Source organism: Erigeron canadensis, chromosome 5 (assembly GCF_010389155.1).
Source record: "Erigeron canadensis isolate Cc75 chromosome 5, C_canadensis_v1, whole genome shotgun sequence".
Taxonomy (NCBI): Eukaryota; Viridiplantae; Streptophyta; class Magnoliopsida; order Asterales; family Asteraceae; genus Erigeron; species Erigeron canadensis.
In genome coordinates, this window is record NC_057765.1 from 27,007,371 (window position 1) to 27,033,106 (window position 25,736).

Consider the following 25,736-nt stretch of genomic DNA (forward strand, 5'->3'; position numbering starts at 1 on the left):
AAATATATTATTATATTGATATTTATATTAATTTGTAGAAAAAGTCTCATTAATTTACACTTTTTTGTTTTTCATCAATAATTTACACTTTTAGCCCTGAATACTTAATCTATATATATTTTTAGCCATCAACTTGAGAGAATTCTTTAAAATTTGCAATCATTTAATTAATTAAAAAAAGTTCAACATATGAAATATTGTCTACAAAAATTTATTTCAAAACCTAATGACTTATTAACAAATATTAAATTAGACTTTTATAAATTATAAATATTAATATTTAGTTTAATATTTAATATAAACATAAATTAAACTCTAGATTAGGGATGGTTTTTGGTACGGAACCGTACTGAAACCGACTAATACCGATACCAAAACTAACCCAAGGTGAAAACCGAATACCGTACCGATTATATAGGTACGGTACCGGTTCCGGTTTTTCGGTACCAAAACCGTATAATACTGAAATTCTAGAAACTAATTCGCAAAAATAGTAAATAGTATGACAAATCTGAATTAAAAGTGTATTGATTAAATAAATTTTAGTCTTTTATCAAATGTGGCCGACTATAGCAAAATAATTGATATTTAGCATAAATATCAAAAGTTCAAGATATGTTATGAGGCATGTTGGAGATAAACCTCCTCTGTTTTCAAGTTAAGTACTAAAACCGTCCAAATAATTGCAAAACGATTTATACTTCATTTAAGATTAGATTAGTTTTAAAATTGAGAGATGTATATAATAACCACTTTTATGACATTAGAGAATAGATGTTTTTGAATATATGCTGGGAAACTATCTTTCAAATAGCATCATATATAACAATAGCAGAGTCAAAACTCATGCCATGATGAGGCAGCAACGCCAAAACAACAGAATATGGTGTTTTTGAAAGGCTATAACCAATTTGTGTGTAAGGAATGTGTGGAGTATAATAAGACAGTAACATGTTTTAAAGAAACTATATTTTCGGTACTAATAACCGGTTTCCCCGTAATGAACCGGTACCGAACCGATTAGTACCGAAACCGATTTAACCAAATCTTTAAAACCGATACTGAAACCGAATCCCTATTGGTACCGGTTTGGTTTCGGTATTTCGGTAATCTTGCTCATCCCTACTCTAGATACATATCCTAAACATAATAACAGATGACGATATATAACGTCATCATTTTAAACACAATAGGAATTACAAAACATTTGACGATCACAGAACAAAACACGATTTAGAACAGAGCGTTACTTGAATACTAAATCCAAATCAATATGAACTCCATTCAAGATTTATTTTATCTCTCAATCGAGAATGTACATAATTTTCTCCTTTTTTATATATTAGTTTTGCGTATTCATGTTTAAAGTTACAATTGTCACTCAAATCAAGAGTCCTAATTGTAATCAAAGAATATAAAAAACAATTCTAATTGTTATGGAGTTATTATAGGACATGTGATTGAAAATAAACCTATGCGTGTTATGGGTCCGCATCATGATCAAATACATATATGAATGTCAAATACAGAATCACAAGTATGTTTATATTTTAATTCTTAAATATTTTTCATAATAATATCACATTATGAGTACACATGGTTTCAAAATATTTTATAATAGAGAAATTATTATATATAACATGTGCCTTGTGGAATGACTACGGCAAACATATCAATCAATATGTCTAGGCTAATAATGACAGTGACGAACCTATAACTATTGTACTGCAACTTGCAAAATATAACACTTAAAACCGTATTCCTACAAAATTATAATTTATGACTTAAACGTATGAAGATTTAATATTGATAATATTGTAAATCCCGAGTCCAGTGTTGGATACGGGTCTAAAATCTAGTACGTTTCTGTAAATCATCTAATAATATTGTCTTTATAAATTAATCATATGTTAGAAAAATAAAACGATTCACGACTATCATCATCCATTATTAACCCAAGCTGTTCAGTATGTTATATTGTGCAGTTACATGAAATCCAAATCAAATCTTTGTAAAAGAAGCTATCGTATTCATTCAAATCGAATGTCTTTCTCGTCAACGGAGCTGGTGGCCCATTGTTAAGGTCTTTGACCCTGGGAGGATCCATCTAGGTTCGAGTCTTACTTCCTACATTTATGGGGTGGATTAATAAGGGTTTTCAAGAGTCCTTATTTCTAGGCATATGTGTAATTTAGAAGGAAAAATAGGATAAAATGTCGTTAAAAAAATTCGAATGTTTCTTTGTAATATTGTATCCCATTGTGATACCGGGGCTAGGGTTTCCTCATTAAACTCTTTTTTTTTTTTTTTCTTCATGCTACCTAGTCTATGTCTTTAGAAAGTGAGCTATCTTATTAGTTCAAGCTGAAAGTTTACATTATACGGTTACATGCTATCTAATTTAAGCATCTATGAAAATGTGCTACTTATTAGTTCAAGTCGAATGTCTATATGTTTTATTGAGAGTGGGCTGCCTTATTTATTCGAAGCCGAATGTCTAAAGTCTATATCTATACAATAATAATACATCACTTTCAAGTCGAATGTCTAAAGTCTATATCTATACAATAATAACACATCACTTTCCTGATTACCATCAATTAATTTTCATATTCTTTTTTCTCCCTATATAAAAAAACTATACAATTCCTCATTCATTTTATCTAAACAATCCACACATCACCATCTTCTTCTATATAATCAAACTTAACAAATTTACCTCCCAATTTCAAACCTAATATTAATAATAATCATAATAATAACAACATTTTCTCACTTTTTATTCAAATTCATTTTATCAATTAGTATTTTATTTTGTTAATATATAAGTATAAATAATAAATATAAATATAAACACATAAATGCATGGTTTAGCATTGAGGAACTTAGATTAAAAAAACCAAAATGGAGTCGATCTGGAATCAAAATGTGTTTCCGACTCCTGCTCGCTTTACTTACGTTCTTTACTTCGCTTTTACTTCTTTTTTCGCCAGGTTTTTGCTCGATAGATATATATTTCAAGTAAGTATAAGTATCATTATCATTATCATTATTATTAATTACTCTTATTATTAACTAATTACTATTATGTGTTTGTGTTTATTATAATTGTTGTTATTATCATTATTATTTGAATTAGTTATTGTAGTGTAGTTGTAAGTAGTGTGTGTGCAGGTTAGGTTTTTAGATATTTGATTACTAATGTACAGTAACATTTTGGATTTGAACTGTATAGAGTGATTATACGCGTTTTTCGGTGCGGAAAGTGTATTTGTGTGTGTAGGATGTGAAATTGGATGAACATAAGATTTATGAGTTAATGTACAAAATGATAGAAAGAAATGTTATGTGAGGAATTTTAGATTGATATGATGCCCTAGCGTTTGGATATCCGATAAGAGGATGTTATACTCGAGGTCTAGGATTTTGATCGGTTGAATGGGCGTTAGATAAGGTAGGAATAACGATGTCAATTGCAAAGGCATTTTTCTGTAGTGTTATTTGTCGCACCGTAAGGAACTTAGGAGTGATATGTAGTTTTGAACATAAATACCGGTGATTATTAATTTGTTTTTCATAGTAGTGATTTAACTAATTGAACCAAGAATAATTGGATCATAAATTGGCACTCGTATGTGATACTTGTTTGTTAGTCTTCTTTTGGACTAATATGTGGGTGGATAAGCGTTGTTCAACTTTATTACGTATCCAACTTATAAGGTTTATATTGTCTGTATTGAACTTTCAAGTATTTATCCTTCTTTTTCATAAACTGAAAATATATGTGGAGTTTTCCGGATAATATGGCAAATACTACTTTTTTGTGTATCAATTGGTATTTCTGTTGACGACTTGACGCGACTTTCATATAGTTTGCCACGTATACAAAAAATTACTACGGAATACAATAACAGTTTTTGAAAGTTGGATACACACAATAGCAACATTTAAAGTTGGATACATATTGCATAGTTTTTGAAAGTTGGATACTATATACATGTTGTTATCATTGACTTCATATTTCTTTATTTCATGACATAATGATCTTAATGCAATTGGAATGCCAGAGTAGAGCTGACATATGTGTCTAAAATGTCAAAGGTTTATGTAATTAAAAACAGTTACTAGGAAAGCATGGTTTCCATAGTATATATGCTATAGACCCACTTTTTCTCTGTTTGATTTCCAACCATACTCTTATTAAGCGAACAGTATGTGAATATTCTATTCGGGTTTGTAATAAAGATTGAACAGAAGAATTGTTTTTTGTAAGACGGTCCTTATAAATAAAATTTCACTTGATTATGAGTACACAACATTTGGAGTTCCAGTTGATCTGAATTTTATGTTTTGTCAGAAAGTGTCAATATGGTTGCTAAGGAAACGGGATAGTCCCATGAAGATAAATAAAGCTACAAAAGCAAAGATTGCCAAGATCACAGAATCCATGTGGAAGCTTACGTATTATGCGACTGTGGAATTTTGTGTTCTGGCGATTACTTATCGTGAGCCCTGGTTTAGAGACATAACAAAATGTTTTAAAGGCTGGCCAAATCAAGAGCTAAAGTGAGTATTTTATTTTGGAATCTGCAGAGATGTTTTTGTGGACTCTCCCTTTTATGTAGTCTTACAAATTTCTTGTTTCAGGTTTTCTTTAGAGCTTGTGTATATGTGCCAATGTGGGTTTTACATCTATAGCATTGCTGCTCTGCTTCTGTGGGAAACTCGAAGAAAAGATTTTGCTGTGATGATGTCTCATCATATAATCACTGTTTTCTTAATTGGTCACTCCTACATCACAAGGTATCTTTGTACTCATGAATATTATTTGATGGGTATATGCTGCCATGTCGTTATAGATGCATATATTTTGGTTACTTATGGTCCAACCTAGCTCGTGTTTTCTTTTTTATTCAAGACTAGGCTGGCTTTTAATTCAAGCATCCCCTCCATGACAAGAGCTTTGCTCCTTTATGAGCCCACTAGCAGTAATCTTAATTTGGCCCTCCTGTTTTGTTACGAAGTTGCAAGTCATTATATCTATGTGTGGGTGTTTGCTGCACTGAGATGTGTAGCATAAGGGTATATAATTGCTTTGATTGAGACAACTAGTGCCTATGAAAGATAAAACTGTTCAAAATTAGGTGATCAATATGTAATGCTATCATCATTCGAGTTATAGGAGAGATTTCATATCCGTTATAATGCTTATGCCTACCCATATTAGGGATCTCATCCAAGATGTTATAAAAGAAGGGAGTTCTACGATAAGTGCTGATAGATCTATTTGAAGTGGATGCTATTTCTAGCTATATTAAATTATAGTAGTTCGTTTTTTGTTTCCTTTGATCATTTTTTGATGTATTCAATAGAGGAGTAACAAGGACATGCAGTGATGCAGAATGCCGGAACCCTAAAAATGATTGGAGAGTTGTGTAATTTGTGAACCCGGTGAATGTCGCAAATCCAAATATTACTTTCATGACCAATAAGAACGATTGACCAAGTTGCAACAACGCATAGAGTCTGGGATGCATTTAAATGCTTACATTATGAAATCTGATCTATATATGGCTGTTCAATGAAGATGTTGTTAAAATTAATTATCTTCTTTACCTGCCAACAAGGTGATGACTGATTCCAACAGAAAGAAGTCACTTTCTGGTAGTCCCCATCCATGATAGCTTCACTGAGTGTTGCTTGTATCCAGTGCTAGTTAGAACCTGCATATGTCCCGAGACTCCTGTAGAATAAGGAATGGAATGTCGAGACATAAGAACTTGCTTAGTTAGCATGTCCCATAACCAATTCTCTCTCTCTCTCTCTCTATTCTTTTTTTTTTGGAACAGCAGCCATAACCAATTCTTAGAGTAGAAGACATTTAAGCCAATCTCTCATTGACCACATTTTAGAGGCTTTTGCATACTTGCATGTTATTGGCATTCGACAGTTCTTATTTGGTTTATTCAAACACAAGTTTGTAGAGGTACATTGCTTAATGTGTATGTGGGTGGTAAAGGTACTCGAGACTGAATCATATACTCTGGTGTGAGTGACTGTTAGTCTGTTAGTAATGAATTTAGCCGTTTACCCACTAAGCTCAGTGGTCAGTGTCTCTCACAGCGCTGCAGTGTGATGGTATATGAAACTTGTAATTGTTATTGTATTGTAATTAAGAAGGTTTACAAGAGGCTATATTTATAAAGTAACCTAAGCTAATATATGGAAACTAATATATGGTAACTAAATATATAGATGCTAATATATGTCTAATAGAATACCACAAAAAAAGATCTGGTTTAGGGGACGAGGGTCTCTAAGATCAAATTGGCATCTTGAATCCTTTACGTTTTCAGTAATTTTCAGATGCTGGTGTACATTTAGTAAAGTTTATCCTAGATTGGCCTGTGGTTGTTCATATGTTTTAAGTAAAGATAAAGAAAGCATATATAATGACAAATATCAGAGCCAGTTACTGATTAATAATCCAAGTATTCAGGCAACGGTGAAAATCTTGAAGTACTGACTTACAAGTATTCAAGGTTGCTGATTAAGTCTTTATCTCTTTGTATTCAGTTCTTTTGTATTTGATTAATGTATAGTGTCTCACTAGGTTTTGGTTGTTGCACTTAGTGCATGGTTTGTAAAAGTCAATCTAGTACTCAACTAGATTGCCTGCACTTTATTTGATATATATATATATATATATATTATAGCCAGGGGTGACGGCCTTTTACTGAAAAAAGGTTGCGGAAGTTGCTAGACGCTCCCAGGTCGGCTAACTAGTACGTTGTGAGTACTCGGGTCAATGCGGTGAGTACTCGGGAGGTCAAAGCGGCCAATCGGGGAGTACTCTGGTCGACTCGGCGCCTTGCCTTGTAGCGAGTACTCGGATTGACTCGGTGAGTTTTACAATAGTGCAAGTAGCCAAGTATTACATGAAAGCGTATTTTAAATAAAAGGCAAGGAAGTACATAACAGCCTGGATTTGCTACATGACTTGGTCTACCTTTACAAAATAACTCTAAGGTACTTGCGCACCTTTCTGGGTCTTTGGAGGATTGTATTCACATCAGCAAAACGGTTGCAACTTGTTTGACAAGCTGCTTACTGGAATCAGTCCTGTTCCAGTCTTCACTTTGAATGTTGATCTTCACTTTGGCAAGCAAGTGATGGTAAAGAAAGAACAAGTGTGTTTCTAGTTTCTTAGTCTGGTCCTTAGACTAATTAAGGAGTCGGTGTTGGAGTTGAGGATGGTTGATAGTAACCAAATAATGGTGATGATTTTTTCTATTTGGAGTGCATGAGAGGTCTTGGTCTCTGAGGGTCTTAACTTGTTCTTGAGTTAAGACTTCTGAACATATTCATGAGGCTCAATCAAGCTGAGAGTGTTGAAGTGAAGCAAAAGGCAGGGTGACAGGGAAGAAACATAGGAAATTGCTGCCTCATGGAATCCCCAGGGTAGGGTTCTGAAATAAACACTAGGCATGAAGTGATACTTGGAGCAGGTAGTACAAATACATAACAAGGAATACCTGGACGGGGGATTGTGAATGGATTAGACACTTTAAACTTGTCTCTTTCGGGGACAGAGGAAAACTACATAATGCATTGGTCAAGTAAAAGAAGCTTATTCTTGAGATGGTTTGGTTACCTTTCATCCTTTCCCATGATGAGCTGAGGTTTCGGGATTCTCTGTCTTACTGTTAAAATAGAGGGGCGGGGTTGCAAACTAAGCAAGTTAATCATAATGAAAGACCGATAGCTCTTGTTTTTTTGCCTTTTGGTTCATGAAATTTCTGAGATGAAAAGGGGTCAATTTTGGAACAGTAAAATTTGACGAACTTTTAAGCTAAATTTTATCCTGTCGTTCATATAAAGGTGTTTAGGTTTTCCGTAAGACATATTTTGTACCATCAAATAGGTGATGATGAGTGGTTTACACGAAACCTCTTATCCATCAATGGAGACGCTATTCTAATGGTCATACCTTAGGATTCCAACTTACTAACCTTTTAGGACAAAAGTTTGGATGAAACACTTATGCTGTCCTTGGCAGTGGGAGCCTTTTGCTCTTATTGGAATCAGTGAACTGACTAGTAGGCTCCGACTTGAGGTAGTACAACAAGCTCATCCCGTCAGTGATATCTTGGTGGGTTTGGTTTGAAATTCGAAATGGTTCTTTAACTTCTTGGATTATATAAAAGTCGGAAACTACGTGTTAATCTCAGAATGCGGCCTCACCATAATGGGCAGCCTATATGGTTACTTTCAGGCAGATTACATACACTAGAAAAGCATGGCTGGTCTTTCTATTATTGTTCTTTTATGGTTAGGAAAGTAAGAGATGAGGAAGGAGTAAGCTTTCCTCTGTTGGAGATTTGCCAGAGTCAGAACAGAATGCTTCTAGAACATTTCAAAGAGTAGTGGATGTAACTTGGGCAACATGAACAACACAAGTAACCGGGAATGAATGTGATCAGAATTTAGAAACAAAAGATATTTTATTTGAATCTGACAGTTTTTACATATATATTTGTCAAAATTTTTACACACTACACTATAAGTTGTAGTCAAAGCTATTCAAAAAAAAAAAAAAACAAATCATAGTAAAAAAAGTTTACACTTCTATACTTGCATGGTAGCCTTGTAGGATATAAAGACCAACTAACTGTACGGTGGCATTATATGAAAGAACTTTAGAGTAGAGCAATATCAGTAGTGTTAGTAGCATTATCAAAACTAGTAGTTCATCTTTTTAATTTTTAATCATGTATGTTTGAAGTGATTAATTGATAAGTTACCGTTTGACATTTCTAAATTTTAAGTGTGAAACAACCCATTCACAGATGCTACAAATATAAGAAAGACTAAATACTACTCATACTTGCCTTCAGAGCGCTGAAATTCATTCTTGATGACTCCTAGCTTTCATGATGCAATTCTACTTGCCCTTCGATATTTCAATTTCAAGTCTTGTTCAATGTCATATGTCATCATTTCCTCACGTCAAAGGTGTTGAAAGAAAGCCCTTCATTTGCAAATGCTGGGCCAATAGAGCTTGACGTGTGTTCCCACATGTCATGACTTATAATGTAGAATCATTACGAGTTACTAGAAGCTTATTATAGCTGTGAAATTCCTTTTAATTTATATACACCTTCCTTGAAACCACCAGTTTTACCTATCCTTAATTGTAGTTGTCCCATGTACCACCCACTATACCTTGATGATATTCTTCACTAAGAATCTTTTGCGGGATGGATGAAAATTATAAAACTCATGGAGGGACTATTTTGCTGACGGTTTTGCTTCATTATCTTTTTGGCAGTGCATTCAAATTTTAATCATAATGTCTTGATTTTGACAGGTTTTTCCGAATTGGGTCCTTGGTACTTGCAGTACATGATGCAAGTGATGTATTTCTTGAAGGAGCAAAAATTTTGAAATACTCTGGCAAGGAACTTGGTGCAAGTGTGTTGTTTGGAATGTTTGCTTTGTCATGGCTTATACTTAGACTTATTATCTTTCCATTTTGGATCATAAGAGCCACGAGGTTAGCTTTGTTTCCATATTTTCAGAATTTCATATCTTTTCATCAACAACAATAATATACGTTGGGTTTCGTGCTGGCAGCAACCATCTTCTGGATGCTTTAAATCCATCAGAAATATATGATATGACCTTATACTACATATACAATGCTATGTTGTTGAATCTACTCGTCTTCCATATCTACTGGTGGATTCTGATCTTCAACATGATTATGAGACAACTCAAGAATAGAGGACAGCTTGGAGAAGATATCCGATCTGGTAATTCCTTGCTTTTTTAACCTTTATCATTTTGGGCCTTTTCTTGCATACGATCCAATTCACTTCTGTAAATGCAAATAAGAAAAGGAAAAGAAGTTATTTGTGTATATGTATATATATATATATATATATATAGAGAGAGAGAGAGAGAGAGGGAGTACTACAGTATACATTTGCATTTAGGCAAATAACTAAGATCATTTGCAAATGCCTTTTTTTTTTCTAAGTAATTAGCTTTTTGTTACACAAAAAGGTTTGTGCATTAAATCAATCCTTCTTGCATACCCACATCTTTTTTTATGCAAATTTCAACACCTAATATTCTTATATGATTTTATTATGCACCACATTTTAACTGTATTGTTTGAACTAAACGGAGTACAGATTCTGAAGATGACGATTAGTTTGGAAGATTTTGATGAAACAAGGCTAAAGTTTAGAAGGTTATAGTTTTATAGAGCAGTGCAGCTATGATGTATGTACTTGAGGTCTTTGAAAATAGGGGGTTTGATCCATATATCCTTCCAAATCAAAGATTAGTTTCTTCTATTCTTTCAACTCTTTTGGTAATAGAAAAAGGCTACAAACTAAATTTTTACACTTCTTTCATCATCATTTTCCTTTTTATCTTAGTTTTAATATGTATTAAAAAGTCACCAGTGTCGGAGTATCTTGTCCTGTAATGGAGGCGAGACATATTTCCTGTCTTTTAATTCCCTATGGGGCATGGGATTTGCAATGCGGTTCACGTGGCTGCTTTCGTATTATTAAGGCATGGTTTTCACTTTTCTAACGATTCATTGTAATTGTATTGTAATATATATATATATAATATCATTAACGGTGGTGCTAATGAACAGTGTCACCACCACGTGGCACTGTTCTATTAACCCACGTATACTACGCGTTAATATTCGGATTTTGTCGCATCGGATCCTGTTTGATTTTTTTTTTTTTCGGTATTTTTTGGTTTCTTGCAAAAAAAAGTTTGCTTTTGTGCTTTTTTCTATTCATCCGTCTTATAACCCAACATCATCATTTGGATTTTGCCATATCAGATCCTGTTTGTAGTTTTTTCCTTTCGGATTGATATTTTTTCTTTTCGGTTTTCTTGGTTTCTTGCAAAAAAAAATTTTTTTTTGCTTTTGTGTGCTTCTCTATTGGTTCGTCTTATAACCCTACATTATTATTTAGATTTTTTCTTTCAGTTTCGGACTTTGTCATATCTGATCCCGTTCGGGTTTTTTTCCTCGTTTTTCTTGGTTTCATGCATAAATTTTTTGTCTTTTGTGTTCTTTTTTATTGAGTTATTTTATATCCCGCATCACTATTTGGATTTTGTCATATTGGATTCCGTTTAGTTTTTTTTTTTTCCTTTTTGTTTTTTCTTCATTTTTTTCATAGTTTTTTTTTTCCTTTTTGTTCTCAACCACCGCTAAGTTACATTTTTCTACACACTCCGCGTTACTACTCAAATTTTGCCATATCGGATCCCGTTCATTTTTTTTCTTTCGGTTTTGCTTAATTTGTTGTACAATTTTTTTGCTTTTGTGTTCTATTCTGTTGTTTCATCATATATTTCACATCACTGTCATATCGGATTCCATTTGGGGTTTTTTTCATTCGGTTTTTTCTTGGTTTTTTACATAGTTTTCTTACTTTTGTGTTCTCAGGTAGACTATAAATATAAACCCGCGTTAACACTACAATTGAAGCCCCGCAAAGCGGGGCAAACCTCACTAGTTGAAAACAAAAAAGAAAGATGATCATAATGATAAACAGATTAACAATCTGAGAACGTAGTTTTTAGTAGTCTTGATCTGATTAGTGGACATGTCAATTTGAACTTGTTAGAACACATTAATCAGGGTCATATTTTATTTGATAACATGTAAAACAGTAAAAATATCTTATTAAAAATATTAGTTTGGCGAGATAACTTTGACAAACTAATTAACTGTTGGTTTTTTGTTTGATGGATTCCACAATTTGATTAAATGATCATTAAATTACTCTCCCATCATTTTCATTTCTTCCGTGTCTTTAACAGCGGTCACTAAATCCCACACTTAAATTGTAGGATCAAACTTCACGTGAATTAGATAATTATAATTCATATATGATTAGCGACTTTTCTGGATTATATACATGAGTAAAATAGAATTAGAGCTTGATTTCAAGAAAAAACATTAATCTGAGATATGATTGCAAAGAATTTTTTTATGCAACTCAATTCTCTATGTTTCTCTTTCCTCTTCTTAATAGGGGCACATGAGGCCGTTGATTCCTTTCATAAACAAAATCTATTCACAATTGTACATGCTTATGACTTAAATAAATGTTTATATCACATAAGAGCATTCACAGTTGTAGACACTCATCCTCCAAGAACTAGTCTTTGTTAGCACCATATCAGCTCCATATCAGCCCAAGGACTAACCAAAGACTAATCCCTCAAAATACTCACAATGCAAGGACTAGTCTAAGACCCACCATTCATTTATTTTTAAACAACTAAAAATACAATATATACATATACATATATATATATAAACTTAGAAAAATCATTCAATTAATTAAAAAAACATACTTCATTCATAAAATTTAAACAAAATATATAAAAAAAACTTAGAAAAAAAAATTACAACACACATTAAACTAGAAAATTAAAACGAAATTGTTCGATACATAATAATAATTAAAACCACATATTAAACCAACTAAAAAACCATCTAAACACCGCGGGGACCTCGGACTAACGGTGTATACTCTGCCATGAGCTTCTTCTTTGCGTCCTTGATGAACATCTTCTCCTCTTCGTCCAACTCGGTCGTTCCCATGAAAGAAAGTGCCGAATACATCGCCCTTTTTGTTTCTTCCTCGCGTATCCAAGCTAGTGACTCCTTCTAGGACTCCATAATCTCCTGTCGGGTGCTACAATGCCTCTCTAGTCGTGCTACGATGTCTGATGCTGATGAGCGAGCTGAACCTGCATCGGAAGAGGCGCAAGTGCGGGGAGTCTTTGATTTAGCTGGACGCGCATACGGCTGGGGCCCAAAGAGTTCGTTTTCTGTTCCAAGATCGACGGGTTCATAGGCAGGAACATCCTCTTCACTTTCAACATCCACAACTCCCGGTCTTCGGTTTTTCATGTTACGACCCAAAACATCCACGGCGGAAGGCGTGAGAATCAACGTCTTATCCTTCAAAAGTAACCAACAATCATACATGTTAAACGGGGCTCCAACTTCGTCTTTGTAGTCTTGTCGCGCCTCTTCCATCACTTGGGCATTGTTTTCTCCGCTAATTCGGTTATCATCAAATGGCATTGAACTTGGCAACTTGGGCTCGAATCTTCCTCCATTTCGACGTCATTTGATTCTTGTTTCTTTGATATTCCACTTGTGCATTGTAGTTCTCAATCACTGTGTCCCAAAAAATATCACCCTTTCTATCGGTCCCAAAATCTGGATCTTCAGACGCATCGAGCCAACACTCGGTCAAAATCTTCATCTCCAACTCGGTCCAAGCTTTCTTCGTCTCGGGTGGGTCGACTACAGCTCCCTTTTTGCGACTCGCCATGCGTTTAACTTTCCTTTTTGGGATGGATGACTCTGGTATATCAACTGGTGGTGGCTGTGGTGCGACTGGTGGTGGCTGTGGTTGTGGTTGGACCGCGACTTGCGGTGGAAGTTGGGGGTTGAGGGTTGTTGTTGTTGGGATAACCATTGTTGATAGTGTAGCCATTGTTGGTATTGATAATCGTTTGGTGATGGTATGTAGGGTGGATATTGTGGTGTGGATAGTGAGTTGTGAGATACTTGAGATGGAGCGGAGGAGTTGATGGGCGAGAAGTTAAGCGCCGCGTTATAGAAGTCGTCACCCCTTTGGTTGCTAAAGTTTCTAGACATTTTGATGGGTGTTGTTTTGGAAAAATGGGTGTTGTTGGTTGCTAAATGATGGCCGGCGTGTATGGTTTATATGTATATATATGTGTTTGGGGAAGACAATGTATATATGGCCGTTGTTGCATGCATGGGTCGGTCAACATGACCGTTGCTTTTCTAACGTATAATTTTTTTGAATTTAGCTTTCAATTAAAAAAAAAAACAACTAGAAATCCATTCGTCTCTGTGGGAACAAGCTGTTCTAGAACGAACCATGGACGAGTGAAACCTAACGGTGTGTACTCGTCCTAGTTGTAAGAACGAGCGTGGAACGAGGTGGAACGTATCCACTGTGAATGCTCTAACCGCTTTTTAACTGAAACATTATATGGATATGGCGAGTAAGTATGCCAATATCGTATATTCTGCCTCTAGCGCCTTGCTAGTGGCCTATATATAATATCTGTCTATTACGCCCTTAGAAAAAAAAAAGTTATCCCAATATATCATGAAAAGGTAATTCGGTCACCCGCTGTCAAGTCTAGTCAAGTTTTCAAGTTTGGGTGACTTTGCCCAATAAACCATCTACCAATAAACTAAAACACGATTGAGATGTTCTTAAAACGACACGTGTCGTAATCTTTGATCGACATGTGTCCTTTTAATTTATCTATTTTTTTTAATTAGTTTTTTTAATTGTATACAGATTCAATTTTTTACTAAATTTAGAATTAAAAACTAACTTTTAACTTATATATACAAGTTACATTATAACCTTCTTTGATTGATCGTTTTCACATTAATAAAATTATTTTATTAAATTAGTTTTTTTTTTATTGTATATAGATTCAATTTCTTTATTAAATTTAGAATTAAAAACTAACTCTTAGCTTATATATACAAGATACATTATAACTTTCTTTGATTGATCGTTTTCACATTAATAAAATTGTCTATTTTCCTTTCCCAATTCATCAACTTCTATTACTTATAATAGAAATTATAAGTTAATAAGATGAAGATTTAAAAAAAAATGAGTTTAAGATCCGAAATCACAAGGCTATTTGTCGTCATCCTCTATGCTTACAATTTTCGATTTTGATGTGATTTTATAAATTTAAGGTAAATCTATATATTATATTTATCATTACTGTTTATTATAACTTAGCTTCAATCACCGGCTAACTTTAACCACAATTTATTTCATACTCACAAATCATGTATGAGTCATATTCGAATTTCTTTCAAATACAATATATATAGCTACCATACATTGTACGGGTAGCAGGACTAGTTGGGTTTATATACAAGTTATGCCCGTAATATCATGCAAGGATTCGGTCACCTCAAGTCCTCCAACTCTAGCAAAGTATGGTAACTTTACCCAATTATGCTTGGCAAAATTATTTGAATGTTGATAACTATTAGCTAAGAACTAGTCACAATTATATTTGATAAAACCAACTAAAAGCTGATAACTATTAGCTAATAATTGATAGTTGAAAGCTAGTGGCAACTTGGTACAGTTCATCCTATAGTTTACTTCATATAAAAAAAAATGGTAATTGGAAGGGAACCACTTAGCCCCTTGTACCCTTTGGTACCATGTCACACTACCGTATATTGGCATCCCGGTGACTTCCCCAGAGAATAGGTGGAAATAACGAATAGTAGGTTGCGCCAAGATTCGAACATGTGCCTTACAAACTCCTAGATCCCTTGTGAAGGGGACGGTGGCCACTGGGCTATCAACCCAGTGGTTAGTTTACTTCATATATGATCATAATAATAAGGATCTTAAAGTGTTGGCAATTTCAACTTATTAGAAGTTAGAACACCTTGATTTAAATTTGGGTTATATACTTATATATTATAGATCACATGTTAAGAGCAAAATATTTTAATTGGACGATGTTCGTTTGAAGGCAACAATATATTCACAATATAATTTTGTCATTTATAACAAGTATGATCGTGTTATCGCACAATAAAAAAACATATTAAGATGTTTGGTTTAAAGCTAGAATTCACAACCATTTTAAATAATTTTCTAAATAGAAATGTATTTCGTATACCTATCAAAAGGTGGAGGATTTTAAGTTTTACTAATATAGTGGATTTGATTTTTAACTCCTAGCGAAATATGTGTGTGTGGGGGGTGGGGTGGGGTGGGGAGAGGGATTCGAGGCCCCTTGGACTTAGGGTGAGGGAGTGATTCACCGTCTCTCCTTGCTTTTTCTCTTCCTCTCCGCCGACTCCCTAAATGCACGAAATATTTCTCCGCCCCTCCCCACCCTTTTATATCAAATTTATTTTCTATTTGTTTTAACCAACTAAATAAATTAAAACTTTTAACTAAATTAAAAATACAACTAAAACACATACTTTTTTATTCAAACATACAAAACAACTAAAACATACAACTTAAACATATAAAATGAGGCATCGGCCATCCGTGTTTCTCATAAATGGCGCGTTTCTGCACCAACACCGTCTCCAACATCGACTCGGTGAGGTGATCGTGCGGCCTAATGATGAAGTCCATATCGTTGTGCAACTATTGACTTTGAGCCATACGTGTCATCTCTTCCTCCCGTGCTTTCCTAGCCTCATCCGCCGCCATATAACTATCCATCATCGTTTTCTGAATCTGAAGCTTCTCCTCCTAAGCTCATTTTTTATCCTCATTGTTGCATTCTAACTTGGTGACCATCTTTAAGAACTCTTCAGATGTAGTGGAGGCGGATGTAGCAGCCTGCTTAACTCTAGGTCTACGTCGGGGAGGCCACACGGGTCTAGTAAGCCGTGGTGGTGCATCAACGTCGTTCCCAGCTACATCTTCTTCATCACCCTGTTCCTCGTTCAAGTCAATATAGATCGACGCCTCCCCGGATGAACGGACATTCACATTTAACCCTTCCGTTCGTGCCATTTTGCTACCCGAATCCTCCATCCCCTCCAAGGTAAGAACTTCCGCCCATTTGGGCGCGTTTCTCAAAACTTGCCATGCCACATGTGGAAACCCGGACATGTTATTGTATTTTCGCATGTACACCGCCACTACCGCCTTAAACACATCCTCATCGTTTTGGCCACTCTACATCTTACTCTTCTTAGCATTATAAATACCACAAAACCTCGGAACCTTATGCTTCAAATCCTTCCATTTCGACCGAATCATTTCCACTCCATGGTTCGAATCACGCTTCAAGTGTTTTTCCATCTCATGCTTAACCTTCCTCCAAAACAAGTTGCCCGTTTGGGCGTTTCTGGTGTACAGATCCTCAGAAACGTTTAACCAAGCTTTTGCCAAACACGTCTCCTCATCTTTCCCCCAATTTTAACATTCTCTTTTTCCTTTAACCGGGACTTGTGTTTCCGATATTGCTTCTTCTTCCTCCTATTCGGCTTCTTCTTCTTCTTCTTCTTCTTCTTCGACATCATCGTATTGTTGTTGTTATGAACAACCACCCACAATTTGTGAAAACCCGGGTAGACTTTCATTCGCATATTGTGAAAACCCGGGTGTTTCGAAAAACGCGGGATCCATCTGACTTAAGAAATCATCAGCGTGTTGCGGTTTGTAAACATTTTCAGTGGTGTTTTGTGGCGGAGGAGGAGGTGGCATTGAATCACGATTGTTTGGGGGCGGTGGGTTTTGTGACGTTTGGAAAGTTGAGAGAACAGTGGATCTTTTCGTTTTTGATTACCCAGTCCTCGATTCATTTTTTGTGATTTATGTAATTTTGTTGTTTGGTTGTTTAATTGGAAACAAAGAAAAAGAAAGAAAAAAAATGGCAGAATCGGCTGAAGAAGAAGAAAAGAATAAAGAAAAAGAAAAAAAAAAAAGAAACGGGGGAGAGGAGAGAGAGAGAGAGTCGCACGTTAGGTGGGCCCTGCTTCTGCTTTTTTTTTTTAATGTAACAGTCATATTTTACGAGACCGGGCTTGTGACCACACTCTCGATTTCACCCACGGCCCAACCGGTACCGATACCTCGGGGCGGTGTTCCCTCCGGTGCCGGACCAGTACCGGTTGGTGCCTAAACGACTCCGTCCACCCTTAAAGAAGATTTGCCCATGCTTAACAACATGGTATTCACTTTCTTCTAATATATACATCATCGGTTCCACTAAGTATGATATTTTTTAAATGTTCAAAGTCTAACTTTTTCAACTTTGACTTCCAATAATTTTCTTTATATTAAATAGTACTTGATGAAAGTTATATAAATTGATTTAAATGGCAAATTTGGATCACTGACGGGTCAATGGATATGAGAAAACTCAATAAATATGAGAAAACATCGTTACACCAAAGTACCATCCGATCATATCTCAATTATGCAATAATGTCAATACATCAGTTTAGAAAGAAACTTAATAAATTTAAAAATGAAAAAAAAAAAAAAAAAAAACCTTTTGTGGGATTCAAATCCATAACCTTATGGTCTCTCGGTTTTATCCCATCATTATAATGTCAGTATGTCACTAGTCTATTAAGCAATTGATAATTGGTTGTGTTTTAGAAGTTTTTCATTGGTATATTTTTTATTAAATTTTTTATAGCAAAAGAATATATATTTAATATTAGAGTTGAAAATTAAAAATTAAAAATATTAAAATAAAACAAACGGAGGATTTTTTTGAAAAAGTACACCGACCGGAAATGAATAAATCAAAGCCGTGGACATACCGTAGTCCGTAGACACCAAGACAGTTCAGTTCTACAGCTGTGGCCCTTATTTTCCTTGACCTTCTAAATGATACGTATTTAAATTGATTGGCTACTGTTTGACTTTCTTCCTTTGACCTTTAAAAGACTTGTTATATATACAAACTTTGTGCATCATGTACACACAAGCACGTCACTTATTATATCATCACATTATTGCATCTGCAAACGAGCTGATGTCCATGCAAGTATCTTTCGAATTAATTACTTTATACCTATATTTTTGGGGACCGTTTCTTGTTTTCGGAGGTTTCATACAATAATACAAAATTTATACTTTAAAGTCTCTAAAAATGTATGAAATAAGCTTTAAAATTTGTCTTTTTTCTTTTATAAAAAATGTTCAAGATCTTTATTAGATTACTTAGATTTTAGATACACACAATATCTAATATACCCTTCAAATGTATATTAATCTTTTATTAAGTGTTCATCTTTTCATCATTAAAAAAAACACAATCACAATTAGTATTATTATTTGGAATATTCTTACTTGATTTTTGGCCTCAAAAAAGTGAAAGTGTTGTGCGATTACTTCGATCACTTGCATATCCTCTAATACGGCCATGCATGCCCGTATGACATCTTTTGACGTTTTATATCATTATCATTATATAGATATGATTATATAGTGTATTTTGTTTCTTTTTAAGTGTACATTTTAGTAACTAGCGTCTTGCTAGCTTACTTGTCTTAGTAAAATTATGTCGTTCCAAAAAATAAAAAATGATTATATAAATAATATTTAGAAACTTAGGTAGAATTTGATATCTCGTGTAATAGTTTTATTATATTTTAGGGATCAATTATGGGAAGATCAATGTACTTTTCTATTTGTACACGGTTGCCCATTATACATTTTTATTGATGAGATTTACTCACAAACTTTTTTTTTGTACACTGCTGTTGACCGATAGTTGACCGGTGTACCGGTTATAGTCGGTTAATGAAGCTGACATGGATTCACAACAACAGGTTTAATCTTTGGATGACTAATGTACTTTTCTTTTTGTACATGCTTGGTCATTGAACTTTTTTAATTGATGTGTATAACCAACAAATTCTTAAATTTATACATGGTTAACCCAAATCTTCAAAACTGATTCTTTCTCATACTCAAATCTTCAAAACTGATTTTCTCTCTAAAAAGAAAACCCATAAATTTTAATTAAAAAAAAACAAAAAGATTTTCTAAAAATAATTCCAACAATTATATACATGTAGTAGAAAACGTTTGATTAGAAATTTGTCCCATTTGGTTGACAATCTGGTTGGATAATCAGAGATTTGTCAAACGAATAGTTGACTAATTCGACATTTACATTATCAATTTCAAACTCACATTCATAAGTCAGATAAAAAATATCTTATACACTCACCTTTGTTAGCCTGCAAAAATTCAAACATCTCGCCAGAAAACTCAAAACCGACATTTTCTCTCTCGTTTCTTCGAATTGAAACTCGAAATTTGTACCAAAACACTCGAAATTAAAATCCGCACAAACCCTAACCAACAGAAATACGAATTAAAATTTTTCGGTGACTGAGCGATTAGCGGTTGGAATTTTTTTTAGAAAAATCCTTTGTTGTTTTTATTAAAATTTATGATTTTTCTTTTTAGAGAAAGAAACAATTTTGAAGATTTAAGTATGAGAGAGAACCAGCTTTGAATATTTGGGTCAACCATGTACAAATTTTAAGAGTTTGTTGGTAATACACATCAATAAAAAAAAAGTTCAATGAGAAATCATGTACAAAAGGAAAAATACATTAGTCATTCAGTGATTAAACTTGTCATTGTGAATCCATGTTATCTTCATTAAACGTCCACGTGGTTGTCACGTCATTAAAAAGAGTGATTACCGGTAATATGGGTGAACCGTGTACAAAAAAAAAAGTTTGTGGGTAAACCTCATCAATAAAAAAGTATACTAGACAACCATGTACAAATGAGAAAGTACGTTGGTTTTTCCGTGATTAATCCCTATATTTTAAGACTTATTTTTTTTTCTAGTTAATATAAACATGGTGATTGGTGATTGGTGGGTGCTACAAACAAAAGTACAAAACTTTTTTTTTTTTTTTTATTCATTTGCTGTCCCCCGCCAGTTGTGTAATTACAACAAATAAGCTTTAAAGAAATGGCTTAAAGCTCTAATTAAAAAAATGCTCTAATCGTTTTATGTATGCATACGCTTTTGGATAATCTATTTTATATTCATGAATTTTGATTTCAACATAAAAACAACGTTAAAGTTAAACGTCATACCTTTCATTAAAAAATGACTTCAATTCTTCAAAGATTTAAAGAACAAACTTAAGATAAAGATTAAAAAAATGTCTACACGTGTGAACTTGTTTTTAAGATAAATTATTTTGAGTGGAATATTAAAAATTAGGTATTACAATATGATCAAGTGAGGAGCAAGGGTGTAGTGGCAAGAAATTGACAGGCAAGTTTTTGATTTTAACTTGACACTACAAAAAGTACAAGGATTTTAACTTACGTAGGTCCTTGATTTTAACTTGACAACTTAGTTCAAGCAGCGAAAATAAATTAAATAAGGTTGAGGCAACTTATCTGCTCACAAATACATATATAAACATGAATTCGATTTAGGGGCGCTATTATATTGTTAATTATGCATACATACATAGCTGTTAAACTCTTGCGAATCACGAGTTGACTCTTACGAGTCGAGTCAATTTACACCGAAAAGAGTCAACTCGTTAGGTGACTCATTTTGTCCAGACTTTTACGAGTTGCTATGTAAATTTGGACCGAGTCACGAGTCGCAAATTTATAATTATTTTAAACTTATATAAACTTATCGTGTCACACAATTTTTCTTTTACATTTTTACTTTAAAATATGCCAAAAAAAGAAGTTATATTGCATATATTATTGTAAAACGAAAGAAACAGAAAAATAAAGAAGACAAGAGAAGTAGAGACAATGGAAAATCTATTATTAACATCACCAATACATATGTTTATATAGATACAAATGAAGAGTCTTCTCCAAGAAACAAATCTCTAAATACAATACAAATATCTAGTTACCATATATGGACATCCATATAATATTTATTCATAATACTCTCTTTTGGACGTCCATCGACTAAAGACATTATGCCTCGTTAAAACCTTACTAGATAAAACCCAATAAGACAAAATTCTAGTGAAGGGAAAAGAGTACATAATTCTTTTGATACGTTTGGGGATGTTGCCTCGTTAAAAACCTTGACAGGAAAACCCAGTGGGACAAAGCCTTGCTCAAGGAAAAAAGAGTGCAACGCGTATCTTCTCCCCCTCATGATCACATCGCTTAAAAAATCTCATTATTACCAAATGTTTTCAATGCTTGACATATGAAGTATCTTAACAATATAAATTTAATTGCTTCTCGTACAAATGAAATCCTCAAATATTATTCTCTTCACATATATTCACATACCATGTTTGAGGATTAGTAATACATCATGCATCTCATTTAAGTACATCCTCGTACTTCACAAGTTACACATTGCCAATAAACTTAATGTAAATGATGTATAATCCATGTTTGAACTGCGAGAATAATTAGTGTTTCAATGACACTTCTAAACCAATAATGTGATCATTATCTAAAAAGTCATAAAAGGGGCATTTTAAGCATCATGTGACCTCATATTCATGAGCGTCATTCATTATCAATATCAAGTATATTTATTATCTTTCTCTCTTATTTGTCATAATGCACATTGATTCATTCTTAAGATATTAAAATTCATAAATCAAGACAAATCTTGTCTTTCATCTCCCATTCACTCATTCAATCACCATTGGACACTCCATCAGAGTTCCATCAAAATTGCATGAAATTTATATCATATCCAAATACGTATTTCTTTATAAATTTCAACCATAACAATTTCATCGACAGACAATATTCTTGAGAATTTTCCACACGCGTTTCAATCATTTTTAATCACGAGACATGCTTCATGCATTTTATATCCCTCATGGAATCTCAATATCAAATGAGCTCTAATTTTATACTCTAGACGCGAATCAATACTTTCTCATTTTTGCCAGACTTTTAATTTAGTTGCTTCCACCATATAATTTATGCACTTTCAAGTGCTTGGACTCCATGTCCCAAACTACTAGCGTCTTTTCATCTTGGTCAATCATTCAAACATATCAATTTATGTGCATGCATGCTTTCAAGATCCTCACCATTATACATACTCTTAGCGCTATCATATTCAATCAATCTCGATGTCGTTTTTATTTATATTTCGATTCCACAATTCTCTAGACATGATACACTCATTGAGATCTCATTATTTCCGGGTACCCAGGGTTTATCAAAAACCTCCATGTCTAGTTTCTCATCATCAATATCTTTTGGGGACTTTCTACCTCGACTTTGACCATCTAAATTTTATGCTCCTTTTATTTCGAGGCTTTATTTTGGAATCGACTTTTCTATCACTCATTATCAATCGGAGCATAAGCAGCTTTTTTGGTCAGTTAACATTGCTGGCAATTACTAAATATTTTGAATGAATTATCCCACAAATTTTAAGTTTATATTCATTGGTGTGAGGATCTTTGATAATTCATTCTTATTTCATTAGCTACTTTCCACTTTCCCTAATGTTGGGAACATCCCCCCTATTGTTGGGAAAACTAAATTTTGTCAATGAAAAACTTAAGCCATAAACAAATATTACAATGATGGCTTTATTGAATACGTACACCTCTTTCATGTTTCAACTCATACCCAAAACAGTCATACTAATGTCTAGTGTAATCAAACCATTTCGAACTGAATCAAAGCATGAGCCTAAACACTTCCAAGGCACGTCTATTTTCCCAACATTATTTCCAACATTCTTCGAAGTCTCATCTTTGTGCATTGTGGTGGAACAACTTAATCATATATTGCACATTCAAAAAATTTATGAGACATATGTGGTTTCTGACCATAAACCAATTTTAATGGGGATGAACACTATTGGCATGATGCGAGTTCATATTATTGCATGTTAAATAACATGACCCCAATCTATAGTCATTCATTTGCTCTCAATAATCATTATTGCCAATATAATATGGAACATGCTCCAAATTTTACAAGATGAACAATTAATTACGCAAACATCATGTTGCGACTTTGGTGACCCATTTTGACGATGCATCGATTTCAAAACACTAAATGGTCAATATGGACGATGTATAGGCCTACTTAAATCTCCTTTGCATGTGTTCCATTAATTTAAAATGATTTAATCATTATCTTTTCCTGGCATATACTTTCTTATGGAGCAAATGACCTCAATTCAAATAATCACTTTGAAACATCTTTTCACTTTACAATATATTTCGCATCATTATTGACCCAGGATGGTCCAACCGGTCATGTCAATCAATCAAACAATGACTTTCAACTTTCGTTTTAAGCTCACGTGAGCTTTTTACACGCCATATGTGTTATCAAATCTCTAAGGCATATCTTTCTCATGAGAGATATATGTTATCTTCAATAGATCATTTATATAGAATGATATATTCACATACAGTATCCATCTTGGCATATAACACATTATGAAATTACACATACAAAAACAATCTTAAAATAACAGATTATAAATGCATATAATGTATTTTATCTAATCTTCTTTTTAATGAACATATATTCTCATGCAAAAATATCATTATTTATATTGCCAAATTTGCAAAAATATATATATATCTATATATATATTCAGATAATATAAGATTCATGCTCATATACATGTTTCAGTTAAACAAAATAACAATTTGTATATCAATTTTCATCGAACTAATATAACTCCAAATTCATGTTATATACTCGAAAGTCTAAACAAAGCATTGATTTGTATGCAATCACAACTAGTAGTATATATTAAGAGAAATGTATTAGTACCACACTTTTTAATTAATATACCATTAAATATAATATATGTAGCATACTGTACAAGTCAGTAATGCAATGTTGTGATAAAAACATCAAAACAATTGGTACGATTATCACTCGCCATATATTAAGCATAAATAGGATGAACTATAACTGCACCTATTAGTATAGTTTTAAACCATCATAAAACTCTACAAATTAAAGTACAAACTCCATAAAAAAAAAATAATGGAACACTTACTGTTTAGCTGACTTTCCTTGCGTCATCATAACAACGTACAACCCAATCGACTTAAAGTGATGATTAATCCATCTTACACATCTCTTTCTCGGTTTCAAGCTTTAATAAATTTGATAATATTTCCTTATTCATATCAACTACTAATGCATATACATATATGATATAACTTAATATATAATTAATATAATGGATCAGAAGTTTTCTTCAAAGTTACTGAGATCGAAACAATATATAAAAATTATCGTACCCAATTAAATCATAGTTAATCTCTCTTTAAACTAAGAAGATAACATATATATCGGAATTTTGTCACAAAAATACCAATATTAAAGATTCGATGTGGTTGTGGTATATCCCGTAAACCTCAGAGCAAAATCAGACATCTCCTCGTCTCGAAGATATATATCTGCATATTTGATATATGGAACTTTTTCTCTCTTTGCAATTTATAAAATTGAAACAGAAAGCTAAAAAAAAAACATAATATAATTGATCAATCTATCATCATAATAATAAACCGTAAATATTAAAGACAATATGTATGATCAAGTTTAAATATTATTACTAATACATGATGGCTCATCAATTAGATAACAAAATTGTTTTCCAAAAAATTTAAATCATGATCGAGTTTAAATCTGATTTGGCCGTATAAATATTGTAATTAACAATTAATATAACACGTAAGAACCGAAAAATTGAATCTTAAAATCAATAGAATCTAATCGGTTGAGTGACGGTGTAACACAAGTGTGCATAGAATTTTTTTTCAAAGATTTAAATACATAGACAATAAACCATGAGGTGTTACACATGTTGAATTTGTAGTATAATAGATAAAACTGTTAGAACGCCGAAAAGGATAGTAATCAAAATAAATTTTCGACCGGAAAAAAAATTGTTTCAGGGTTAGAGACTCGTGCTGATAACGTGTTGTAAAACGAAAGAAACAGAAAAATAAAGAAGACAAGAGAAGTAGAGACAATAGAAAATCTATTATTAACATCACCAATACATATGTTTATATAGATACAAAGGAAGAGTCTTCTCCAAGAAACAAATCTCTAAATACAATACAAATATCTAGTTACCATATATGGACATCCATATAATATTTATTCATAATATAT

At 33.3% G+C, this 25,736-nt stretch overlaps 1 protein-coding gene across 1 annotated transcript; it reads left to right on the forward strand.

Annotated features, from left to right (window-relative positions):
• Positions 1-2,696: 2,696 nt before the first annotated feature.
• Positions 2,697-10,415, forward strand: LOC122600932 (ceramide synthase LOH2). The gene is made up of 6 exons (XM_043773710.1): positions 2,697-3,021; positions 4,358-4,566; positions 4,648-4,803; positions 9,371-9,556; positions 9,637-9,815; positions 10,200-10,415. The coding sequence occupies exons 1-6, from the start codon at positions 2,905-2,907 to the stop codon at positions 10,217-10,219; spliced, it is 867 nt and encodes a 288-aa protein (XP_043629645.1). The 5' UTR covers positions 2,697-2,904; the 3' UTR covers positions 10,220-10,415.
• Positions 10,416-25,736: the final 15,321 nt, after the last annotated feature.

Excerpts from the sequence above, each read along its gene's own strand:
- LOC122600932 (XM_043773710.1), top strand. The coding sequence starts at position 2,905 with ATGGAGTCGATCTGGAATCAAAATGTGTTTCCGACTCCTGCTCGCTTT. Across the intron at positions 3,022-4,357 it reads TCGATAGATATATATTTCAA|AAAGTGTCAATATGGTTGCT; the intron begins GTAAGTATAAGT and ends ATGTTTTGTCAG. Across the intron at positions 9,557-9,636 it reads TGGATCATAAGAGCCACGAG|CAACCATCTTCTGGATGCTT; the intron begins GTTAGCTTTGTT and ends TCGTGCTGGCAG.